The sequence below is a fragment of the Chiloscyllium punctatum genome, chromosome 5 (genome assembly GCF_047496795.1).
Source record: "Chiloscyllium punctatum isolate Juve2018m chromosome 5, sChiPun1.3, whole genome shotgun sequence".
NCBI classification, from domain to species: Eukaryota; Metazoa; Chordata; class Chondrichthyes; order Orectolobiformes; family Hemiscylliidae; genus Chiloscyllium; species Chiloscyllium punctatum.
The window spans coordinates 35,391,051-35,403,875 of NC_092743.1; the positions used below are offsets into that span (position 1 = coordinate 35,391,051).

Consider the following 12,825-nt stretch of genomic DNA (forward strand, 5'->3'; position numbering starts at 1 on the left):
GAGTGCTGCACCCATAAGAAACAGCACTCAACATTCTCCTAAGGCTTGAATTGGCAGTGTCCCTCTCCTTCTGCAAATCACAAATCAAAGTAGTGACTGAGATTACAGGGGGGTGCCATGGCAGTAGTGTGAACTGTTTATGGTAAATCACTTTAAATTGTGATAAACAGTGCTGGGATACAATTTACATTTATACGATAGGGCAGTGCCTCTCTCGTTAACCTAAGGTATCATGGTAATACAAACCACATTAGAGAACATTCAATTAACCACACACCACAACTCACTATTGTCTGACCTTAGGTCAGAAGTAAAGGTGAAGGGTTCAAAGAGTAGGGCTAGCAATGAATATTCTAAATACTCAGGCTTCAAAAGGACAAAAATAAGAAAGGGATCAGACATAAGGCCATTGGAGTGTCAGAGTTAGGGTGGAACAAGCCATGCAGAGCACTGAATATGTAAGTGAGAGTTGGCATTTTGAATTCAAGGAAGTCAAACTTCTGCCAGTCAAGAAGGAGAAAGCAAGGCTAGTTTTGCAATTGCAAAGAGAAATGCCAGTTAAAGAAGTCAGGATCAGAAATGTGCCATTCGATCCCTGGGTTTGGGTGGAATGCTCTTTGGAAGGTTGGCGTGGACTCAATGGGTCTACCTCCCTGTGGCCGAACACTTCAACTCCCCCTCCCACTCCACCAAAGACATGTAGGTCCTCGGCCTCCTCCATCGCCACTCCCTTACTACCTGACACCTGGAGGAAGAATGCCTCATCTTCCACCTCGGGACCCTCCAACCTCATGGCATCAATGTGAATTTCACCAGTTTCCTCATTTGCCCTCTCCCCACCTTATGCCAGTTCCAACTTTTCACCTCAGCACCATCCTCATGATCTGTCCCACCTGTCCATCTTGCTTCCCACCTATCCACCCCACCCTCCCCTCCGACTTATCACCATTACACCCACCTCCATCCACCTGTTGCACTCTCAGCTACCTTCCTCCTAGCCCTACTCCCCCCTCCCATTTATGTCTCCACCCCAAGGCTCCCAGCATCATTGCTGATAAAGGGCTTTCGCCCAAAACATCGATTTTCCTGCTCCTCAGATGCTGCCTGACCTGTGTTTCTCCAGCACCATACTCTTGACTCTAATCTCCAGCATCTGCAGTCTTCACTTTCGCTTCAATGGGCCTAATGGCTTGCTTCCACACTGTAGGAATTCTGTGATTCTATGACTGGATGTGGTAGGGCTGCAGAGCTTGAGCCTGATTCACTGAATGTGGGAGCATTTAAACCTTGCTTATAACTTGCCACTTACGACATTTGCTTCTCAAAGTAGTCCTTTTAAATCGTTAGACCAAGTCATATTGTATCTACCTGAAAAAATTATTATTGCTTTAAGGCCCTCGTCTAATAAATTTTATCCTCACTTGTGAAAACAGCGAACTTGTTCTTGTGTCATTCATTGCAACTCTATAATGTAAATGTGTCTTTAACTGAAGAAGTCACATTTCCTGGAGACAATTTGAGGTAGTGAACTAAGTATTATACATTTAAATGCAGATTCGGCATTAGCGCACTGAATTGGTCGGGTGACTATACTGACAAGACTTAACAACTTCAACTAAAGTTGTCTTGGTCTTTCCCACAAAGCTTACCTGATTGTTTTTGCTGATGTCATAATTTAGCAACTTTCTGCACTTGCCCAAAGCAGCCAGATCTTTCATAATTGAATTCAGAGCTTCCTGTTCATCTGGAAACAAAACAAAACCAAGAAATAATCAAGGTAACATGAAAAATACTAAGATATTTTTGTCCATTCAACTGGATGAAGTAAAACTTTCCAATTTAAATTGATTCAACTAAAACCCATCTATTAAATATCATAGATGATTTTTACTTAAACTTCAAAGAATTATTTTGAAACACTGAAATTAAACTAAACCAAGTTACTATCACCAGAAACAAAGTTTGCATGCAAATAACATTCAACTGCCTTACCAATATCTGAAAAAAGTTACTCAGCACTTAACACATGATAAAGAACTTATAATTATTTACCAATTTAATTGATCTCACCAGCTCTCAAAGCATCTTACAATGATGGCTGTGGTTTTAAGTATAGTGACTATTACAATGCAGGGAAGCAATGCAGCCAATTTATGCACAGCATGACTCCACAACGGCAACAAGATAAATAGCCAGGCAAAAATGTCACTTGATATTTGAATGTGATCTAGATCTTGCCACTTAAATACTGAAGCCTCCTCTGCCTTTAAGACAGAAATAGTGCTGAACATTGTGCCATCATCAGCAAATATCCCCATCTTTGACCTTATGATGAAGGAAAGATCATTGATGAGGCAACTGATGATGGTTGGCCTAGACCACAACCCTGGAGGGAACCTCAGATGGTGGTAGTCCCATGAATCTACTATCATAATACTTCTAGGCTGTAGTGGTCAAGGTTTGGAAGATGATGCTGGAAGAGTCCTGGTGAATTTCTGTAGTGCATCGTGTAGATACAACACACTGCTGCTACGAGTTTTGTTGGTGTTGACTAGTTCCCTAAGCTTGGCCCTAGTAGTAATGATGGTGGTAAGGATGACTTAATAAGTCAACAGATAGTAAACTGGATAGCAATGTCTCGCATACATGCACAGTCAGTTAAAATGGAAATAAGATATTTCTGCTTAGTTCCCCCACATGCAGCAATATACCAGTACTTTGCATATTTTCTGAAGAGTGAAACACACTGAAGAGTGTGATGCTGCTGTATTTAAGTGATATATGCATAATAACTGTGCCAGAAAAATTTAGGACTTGTTCTGTCGAATATTAGTAAACTTTTGGTTATGTGACATGTTTTGATTTTTGCCAAGCAGCCTCTGCGAAATTACAAGTTTTTTGCAAGGTAGCATTCCTATAGATTATAGTTATTTTTGGAAATTTAATATTTTTAACTTTTACTTTCTCCCTCTTTTATTTCTTCTTTAATTCCATTTTACTTCCCTCTCTTTACTTTGACTTCTGTGCATAATTATACATTGAATTAAACATTTGAACAGTTCCTTGCTCAGAGTGTGTGTGCTGCAATGAAGATTTGATCCAACTAGCTGAAAATACATGTTCTTATTTGCCCTGTTCACACAAGTTCCAGATCCTCCAAAATAAGAGCCATGCTGTACTGGTTATCACACGGCTGATATTTGCAGCTGAGACACCCACAATAATGCCTTTGGGCCAGTCTATGAAAAATATCTACCCCAGAAGGCTACAGAAGCTCAGCTTTTGAGCATGCTCAAGGTTAAAAAAATTAATAGATTCTGGATACTAATAACCTCAAACGATAAAGAATAATGCAGCAAAGTAGCATGGAGGTGGATGATTAGCCACAATCTAATTGGATGATGGAGCAAGCTGAATAGGCTACTTATTTTTCAATTTTCCAAACGTACACAATGAATGATAGTGCCGTTTGTCATTATCAAAAAGCCAAGCAACAAACTGAATTGAATGCTGAGAGGAGAAACAGGTGAATTTAGATCTTATTCCCAAAGCTTTCCATCACTGGTTGGTTTTAGTCCACCTAAGTACCTAATTACACAGATTGATTACTAAGATTATATTTAACTTCATTATTACTATATCATGCAAATAACAACATGACAGAAACCAAACTAGATGAATTTCTAAACTAACAACCTATGAAAGTTTTTCTCTCAAGTGGAGAGTGACAAATTGGCTAATCCTAGCAGTTTTGATTTTAAATTTCAGATTTCCTGTAACTGTGCTGGTTTTATATAAGAGACCCTCCATACCTGGAACTCATTCCCTAATTATATTTTGCTCGCTTCTAACTTCTCTCACTGACTTCAAATGCTTCCTCAACCATGTGATGCTTTAACACTCCTCTCACTGCACTATGTTCGGTTAAGTTGAAGAGATTATCCAAACCTAAATTGTTAATCTATATAAATAGTGCATGCAGGCATAAACTTCACTTAATACATAGGCAACCCAATCTCCACTTCCCAAACTAGCCCAACTGATTAAAACAATTGATACTGGGTACTTCAGACAGGCTACACTGCATGAGGCAGACCCAAATAGCTAAAATACCATTACCTCACTCAGTTGTACAGTGACTACAATTTAATCATAGAATATTTCTGCAACAGCAGTCTCAACAAGAAAAAAAAGTGTTGATTAGACAAAAACTGGCCAAATTGGTATTAGTATCACAGGAAAAAAATGCTTATGTCCGAAAGTCTACACATACTTCAGCAAGAGAAAATTCTTTTTGTGATGAACTAAAGATTGAGTAAAAACCTTTTCATAATAACATGTGGAGGATATTCAGTCCCTTGAACTACTTTGTTATTTAATTGTATTGTCACCGATCTATTCCTTGATAGAAACTGGAACTTGGAGCAAACCATTCGGCCCTTCAAGCTTGGGGAAAGTGAGGACTGCAGATGCTGGAGATCAGAGCTTAAAAATGTGTTGCTGGAAAAGCGCAGCAGGTCAGGTAGCATCAAAGGAGAAGGAGAATCGACGTTTCGGGCATAAGACCCCGAAACGTCGATTCTCCTTCTCCTTTGATGCTGCCTGACCTGCTGCTCTTTTCCAGCAACACATTTTTAAGCCCTTCAAGCTTGCTTTATCATCCACTACAAACATAGCTAATCCTTTATCTTTATGTCAAATCTCCGTTTTCTCCCCAGGAGTCATGATGCCTTTAAAGCCTAAAACTTTATCTATCTCTTTCTTGAATATATTCAGAGTCTTGGTCTCTACAACCTTCTGTGGTAAAAGATTCTGCAAGTACACTACCTTTTAAGTGAAGAAATGTTTTTACACAAATTGTTTTTTAATCCTAAATGAGTCTTAAAGTACCCCACATCCTGAGACTGTATCCCCTGGTTTGAGAAAACATTTTCACTGTATTTAGTCTCTCTGGCCTGTTAGAATTCTACATGTTTCAATCAATCAGATTCCCTATCATCTTTCTAAACTCTCATGAATTTAGGACAAGTAAACCACTCTCCTCAAATGGGCAGTTCTGCCTTTACTGGGACCAGCTTTGTACCAGCCTATGCTGCACTCCCTCTATGACAAATATATTCTTTTATAAATAAGGAGACCAAAATTCTTAAGCAGTCCTAGTCCCTCTGAGGCAGGCTTTGGCTGAAAAATGTTTGTCACACAAGTGCCAGGAAATGAGTATCTCTTGATCTTCCACTACATTGTCACTGCTGAATTCCCTCACCATCAACACTGTGAAGTTTACTACTGAGCAGTAGCTTAGCTGAACCAACCATTTAAAGGTAGATAAATCCTGACTTGGTTCGGTGTTTCCCAGAACTTTGAGGGAAGTTAGGGAAAAGATTTCTGTGCCCCTGCTGAGATATTAGTATCATTGCTAGCCAAGGGTGATGTGCTGAAAGGTGGGCTAATGTGGTGCCGGTATTTAAGAAAGGTAGTAAGGAAAAGCTAAGGAACGATAGATCAGTGAGCCGGACATCACTGGTAGGTACGTTGTTGAAGGAGACTCTGAGGAACAAGACTTACATGCATTTGGAAAGGCAAAGACTGATTAGGGGCAGTCAGCATGGCTTTCTGATGGGAAGTTGTATCTCACTAACTTGATTTGAGTTTTTTGAAGACATGACAAAGAAGATTGATGAAGGCAGAGCAGTAGGCATTGTCTATACAGACCAGCAAAGTGCTCAACAAAGTTACACATGGTACAAAAAGTGTGTACCCAAAAGGTGCAACGCAGCAACCGGCCAAGACCATTTCCAAACCTGCACATCCTCTACCACCCAAAAAAACAACAGCAGCAGGTACACATGGGAAAACTATCATTTGAAAGTTCATCTCCAGAATTCACACTATCCTGACTTGGAAGTTTGTCACCATTCCTTCACAATTTGGCTGGAGCAATTGGAGTTCATCTCTCTGTACAATATTTTCAAGAGTACTTGGGGATGGCCAATAAATGCTGGCCTTCCCAACAACACCAACATCCCAATAACAAAATAAAATGAAGACTAAGTAAGACACCCTCAGGCATTAGGTGCACAAGGGCAATTAGTTAATTTTTTGTAACATTGATATATTGCTTTGTAACGTTGTGAAGATTTTTGCTGTTAGCATTTATAAATGGGAATTCAGAATTAGATGTACTGTAACGGTATAGTGGGACAATGTTAGGGTGAAGGAAAGGTTTTTTTTAACTGAAATGTGGATGTTCCCACATTCCAAGGATTGTCACAATTCAATAACAGTTTACCACCACTTTCCAAAGGCAATTAAGAATGAAAACAAATGATGGTTTATTCAATGATACTGACATTTTGTGAATAAACATATAGATCAAAATGATTTTTTAAAAACACTTAAAGGAAAACTATACAATCTTTTATGCTATGCTTATATAACTGTCGTCGATTTAGAAGCTAATTTACGACTTCTAGTAATTAACAGTATATCTCCCCAGTACAAAAAACTCTAGAGACATCTCAATTTAAAAGGGCTATTAAAATTGTAAATTCAGTGGAATGAATACTTGAGAATTGAAATTCCTAAAGGTAGTTGATGAGCATAAGGCAGTGCACCCCATTTGGGCAGAGTATTGATATTTTGGATCTCTGTCCCTTGCACTGCGCCTCAGTGTCGGGTGAAGGCATTATGAGTGTGTTATTTGCATAATGCACATACTCACCTCTCACTAGTGATTGGACAAGGGGATGGTCTAAATCTACTCTGTTTTTACTGGCACGATCATCCCAATGAAAAATATGTCTCTGTTATTTTAAAATCGAGACAACAGAAGAGCACTAGCAAACAGCAGTCCTATCCCCTCTGGATGATGCAAGTCTTCAGGAAGTTCAGCAGAGGAATCATTCTTAAAAACTCTTTATTCTTTAAATCCTAATGATAAAACTGGTGACATATGCTTTAATGTGTTTTTTTTAAAATGCTTTAACACATGTTCCTGGACACAGAGGAGACTCCATTTCTCAAATATCAGATTCACAACTATGAGAGTATACACTGATGTGTTATAATTCAGAAAGCTGAAGAGCCCACTATAGTAAATTGCCCCTTAAGGATTGGATGAAAGCAAAGCATTACACAAAAAGCAGTGTGTACATGAATAAGACAACTCTGTTCACAACCAGGTAATCACTGTAGTGATATACAGGGAACAAAGCAAAACAGTTCCCTTCCAATGAAGTCCCAAGAAAGGTTAGGATACAGAAACATTTGGCTCAATTGATCTCTTCCACAATATTTGCTTTGCTCCCAAAGTTTAGGGGTAATAATCCTCTTTTGATTCTATAAATTATATCGTGCTATCTTATCCTTACAACATCTAAGTTAGCTAAATGATTTGTATTTCTTTTGGACACTAAGCTGCTGCACGTAATCACTAGTTTTGTTTTACTAGTCTGAAAATTTTTAAGAGTGGACATAATTGTTTACTTACCCATGCTTACTGTCAACATGAGGACAAGCTTTCTGTTTGTTAAAGTAGCAAATTCTGGACTATCTTCCCATCACCAAGTCACGCTACAGGGGAAAAAGATGTGAAAGTATATTTACTAATAATAAAGTATAGCACATTAAACAAAATCTCCTTTAAAAATATGCATACAAGTCCACTTTATTAAAAACATTATTAAAAGTAGTGAATCTGTCAAAGTCTTTACCACAGAGAGTTATACAGGTTGGGTCATCTAGTATATTCAAGGCTGAGATAGAAACATTTTTAGAAGTAAAGAAATGAAAGGTTATGGGAAAAGGCAGGAAAAAGGAGTTCAGCATTATCACATCAACCAAGATCTCGCTGAATGGTGGAGTAGACTTGATGGGATGAATGGCCTACGACTATTCCTATGGTCTAACATGAGAAGAGCATCTTCAATCACATATTGCCTGACAGTTTCAGGTTCAATCGGTGGTATGACCTTTTTCCTCACCCGACAATAACGAGGTGATCAGAGATAGTTCAGCAAATAAATAGTCTTCTGTATTTATACAAAAGAACAGAAGTTGAGGAGGAAGATAAACAAATTCCACTTTACCATGGATGAAGGTTAACATTCAAACATTGACAAAGGCTGCCAACATTCTGGCCAACATTTTTAATTCAACAAATACTACTAAAAAAAATTGATTAACTGGTCATTCTTTCTGAAGCAGAATGGTTAATTAAGAATAGTTGCTTCATTTTGCGCAGGTGAGAATCGGGTTAGAATGGCCAGTTGGGTGGAAGAGTGGGGGATGGGGTCAGCAGGGACCCATTATTTGTGGGGGGGGGGGGGGGGGGGGGTTGGAGAGTTTGGAGGAAGAGCAAGGAGACGGCAATGTCCCTGATAGGGCCAGCGGTTCTGCACATGATGCTTCCAGTACTTTGTACCGAACAGCAGCCTGCACTGTCAAAGCTGCCAGGGTGCTCAGCCTCCTTCCACTTTTACCCACAAACCAAATATTTGCTACAGAGCCAGAACTGGGCTCACACAAGGCCCTTAGATGACAGCATTCGTCCAATTATGAGGCTCAAATGGGGCAGGCGGGCAGAGTATCAGACACTTTACCCTCCCCTATAATGTGGTGGACAAGATCAGGAGCAGGTTTAGCAGACGGTAGGCTGGCCATCAGAAGGAAAAGTCAGTAAGACAAGCCAACGATACAGACTGGGCCAACACGTTTCCAAAAGTCAAAATGAGCTCATGTACGATCAAGACATTAATTTTCAAGTATGACTGTTTTCTTCGTGGCGCACCCATTTTATATATGCCCTCGTCACCTTCAAACACACTGGAGGGTGGAAGGGAGATAACATTCTCCCTCCCCCAATCATTCTCTCAAAGTATATTAAAGAACCTATGGTCCTATGTTGGAAACAGTAAAGGAGTTGTTCCCAGTGGTCTGGCTAATACTCATTCCTCGATCAACTTCACAAATTGAGGTTACCTGGTCACTGACATCATGCAATTGTGAAAGCTTATTCTGTAAAAGTTAGCTATCCCATTTCCATTAGAACAACGGTGTCTACGCAGCAAAGCTATTTCATAAACTGCAAATTGCTTTGGCAATAAAAATGAAAGCATTTCTTTTTTCACATCCATTCACTCTAGTCTAATGGCAACAACCTCCGAGATGCCCGATTTTAAAGCCAGACAGTTACTTCCCACCAAATTCCCAGGGGTACTTTGATTGGAGCGTCAGTAAGCAGCAAACATGTCCAACTTGCTCACACTGCTCACAGTCCAGTTAGTCACTCACTGGGCCATGTTCTTGCCAGAGTTAAATTCAACCTCCATTTATGTGAAGCTCACTGAATAGGATTTGATGTACTGCATTCTTGAACAGGCTGCAAACACGTACTGCATGGGCACAGTTACCACATTGCTACTGTGTATGTAGAACTGGAATGCAATGTTGCCTTCAGTGAGTGGACAAAACATCTGGGGGGGCAAAAAGTTTTGTATATTTTTCAAAACAGAAAATTTTATTAAAGTTTGCATCACTTTTTGTGCAAAGACATGAGTAATCTAAAATTTATGCAGCAATTATGTAGCAACTGGACTTCCTGAACTGTCTAAACCACACAGACTGAATTAAGCAATAGCAGTGTAGAAATAGTATTACATTGTATTACATTGCTGAGCATCTGGACAGAAAGATCAACAATAAAAAACATATTCAGTACATAAAATGCTGGATTTTAACTGGAGTCCTGTAAGTTGATCTCATACAAGCACAGGACAGTTGAGTACAGTCAGTACTGTTGTCTTTTGCAAAGAGCTAAAGAAACTGATATGATGTGCGAGTTGTTGGGATGTACAGCCTACAGACTTGGAATCACATCACCAAGACTCAGAATATAACTAATATTAATGTGATTCTGAAATTATCAGCACGTCATGAATCATCCCTAGTACTGTATACCACAAGTTACACTAACAACCAGTTTAAGATAAACATCTGGGTTTGCAAAGTGGCTCATTTACTCTTGCTAGAATCTACATATATTCATAAGCAGAGATCTGTCCTCTGCAAACAGAAAGTACATGTCCAGGCTCTGCACCTTTACCAATCAGAGTCAACTTTCCAAACAATCACCATCTCTTACAGTAAAAACATTCCCTTTGAAATTTGGCATTTTGTGTCTGTCATGAAGACTGCAAGTCAAAAAGCTTTCTCCAATTCAAAAAGAAAATTGTGTTGATCAAGGATTAAAAGGGGATTGAGGAAAAGTCAGGAGTGATAAATAACGAGGTACTTTTTTTATATTTGCAGGATACGGGATTGACAGTTAAAACTAGCATTTATGGACACATTCTAATTGTCTCTGAGAAACTGGTGGTGCTTTTTTAACTGAGTGACTAGGTTATTTCAGGGAGCAGTTAAATCAACCACTTTGCTGTGGCTCTGATGTTATGTGTAGACAAAATAGGTAAAGTCAGTGAATTTCCTTCTCGAAAGAACATTAGTCATCCAGGTGGGACTTTACTACATTCAGGTTATTCCACAATTATTACTATTATTATTGTTGTTAATACCAGCTTTTAATTTCAGATTTATTTAACTGTTTCAATTAAAAGTTGCCAATTGTGGTTCAGGGATTTGAACTCATGGCTAAAATTGATATCATCTCATCCAGCCTCCACTGAGTTAAAATTAGTCTCATATCTCAGGATTACTGGTCTTAGCCTTTGCATTACTAGTCAAATAACATAAGCGCTATGTTACCCACAGGACAGTTTACTTTCTTATAAAAATGACTTGTTACAAACAATCATTGCCATGATCATCATTACTGTGAAAATGTTTACATTCCACTTGCTTCCATGGTGGGATTTGTCCAAACAGCATTAGCCTGACCTCCTGGATGAACTAACCTGGAGACATTACCACTCTGCCACCATCTCCATGCTCAGGGATTTGGGAGGGCAGACAGTTAATTGACTAGGACTGCAATTCTTGACCTAAACAAATAACTCCAATAGAAGCAAACAGTTGGTGACGAAGAAACAAGAATTGGTTGTAGCATTCCTGCACAATGAAGGGGCAAGCTGATGCAAGAAAAGTCAATCTATGGATAATGCACATAAGGGTTGCTGGCAGCCATCAGTCAGCACCACCAGAGTTGAAAATTACCAGAAAACACATCCACATAAAAGAAAGTACAAGGTTCTGTTTAAAAAGGAGACACAGTCCCCACCCCTGCGCTCTACAAGCCCCAAACATATGCAGTTAACTTTATTTGTAAAAACAGTAGATGCTACAAACCACAACTAGGGCAGTCAAGCCCTGCGTTTAAAAAAAATACTTTCCATTCATTAGTACAGCAGAGTTTTATTTTAACAATACATTTGCAGAACATCATGGTGTTGTACCCTCTATTCAACATGTGAGAACGAAGGATGTGATAGTCCATCTGTTTTGAATCAGATATTTCAAATGCAGCCAAATCTCTCCATCAGATGTTCCACAGCCCTGAAAGAAAAATACTAGAAAACCCTTCAGGGACTGATTTCCTCTGATTTTAGTAACTTTTACGTAAGTTTGCTGAGCTCCAAACAACATTAGTCACAAGCTTTGCAATATTTAAAAACCACTTACATTTATATAGCACTTCTAACATAATGAAATATCTCTATGCATTGGAAAGAACTGTCATAAAATAGTATTTGATGATGAACTACGTAAGGAGATATTAGACCAGAAAACATATGTTTTAAGGATTATCTGAAAGGGGTTGGGAGGAGGGTGGTCAGGAGCTTTGAGGAGGGAGTGAAATATCAAGGTATGGAAGTGGTGTGGCTCATTAAAGACATGAGAGAGAGGGGTGACCTCAGACTATGGCTAGGGTAGCGATGGGTTATAACCTCAGAGGATGTTAACAGGCTAGCACACCTGCCTCACTTGCCCCATAAGAAAAGATACTTACCATCCAATCCAGCCATTCTCAGCTCCCTTCAACTATAGGGTCGTCACCTCTATAGATGAAACTAAACTGATGTAGTGAGACGTCATGTGTTTCAATAATTAAGGTACAAAATCTTAAGCGATCATGCAAAAGATATTATATAATGGCGGCACGGTGGCTCTGTGGTTAGCACTGCTGCCTCACAGTGCCAGCGACCCAGGATCGATTCCAACCTTGGGCAACTGTCTGTGTGGAGTTTGCACATTCTCCCTGTGTCTGCGTGGGTTTCCTCCAGGTGCTCCGGTTTCCTCCCACAGCCAAAGATGTACAGGTTTGGTGAATTGGCCATGCTAAGTTGCCCACAGTGTTCAGGGATGTGTAGGCTACGCGCATTAGTCAGGGTAAATATAGGGTAGGGGAATAGGTCTGGGTGGGTTACTCTTCAGAAGGTTGGTGTGGACTGGTTGGGCCGAAGGGCCTGTTTCCACGCTGTAGGGAATCTAATCTAATTGAACATTGCTAAGATACTATGAATCTTGGGTACAAAGAGCGGGTGCATAAGTTTTTAGTTTGCTTTGGACGTAAGTAAAATATTATGACTTATCCCTGAAGTACCTTGACATCATTAAGAGTCAATTTTATAGCATGAAACTGCAAGTGCACTCATATATATGAGGAATGCCGTTTACATTTCATACAGGACAGATGGACCAGATTCTCCTGGGGGTTCAACAGCCTTTAGTGGATGTGATTGGACTCTTCGGAGAGTCAGTGTGAATTTGATGGGCCAAATAAGCTGCTTCCATACTGTAGGGATTCCATGATTCTGTTCTATTGATTCTATAGCTGAGGATAGATTTACTAAATTAAATTAAATAATAAAA

The 12,825-nt window shown here is 39.5% G+C and overlaps 1 protein-coding gene across 2 annotated transcripts in view; it reads right to left on the bottom strand.

Annotated features, from left to right (window-relative positions):
• LOC140476974 (mitogen-activated protein kinase kinase kinase 3-like) overlaps window positions 1–12,825 on the bottom strand; it is a 111,691-nt gene that overhangs the window by 66,696 nt on the left and 32,170 nt on the right. For both annotated transcript variants that reach the window (XM_072570022.1, XM_072570021.1), the window contains exons 2-3: window positions 7,490–7,572; window positions 1,650–1,744 (exon numbers count right to left, since the gene is read on the bottom strand). In XM_072570022.1, coding sequence (XP_072426123.1) covers window positions 1,650–1,744; window positions 7,490–7,508 — 114 coding nt within the window. In that variant the 5' untranslated portion in view covers window positions 7,509–7,572. The remainder of the gene's footprint in view (window positions 1–1,649; window positions 1,745–7,489; window positions 7,573–12,825) is intronic.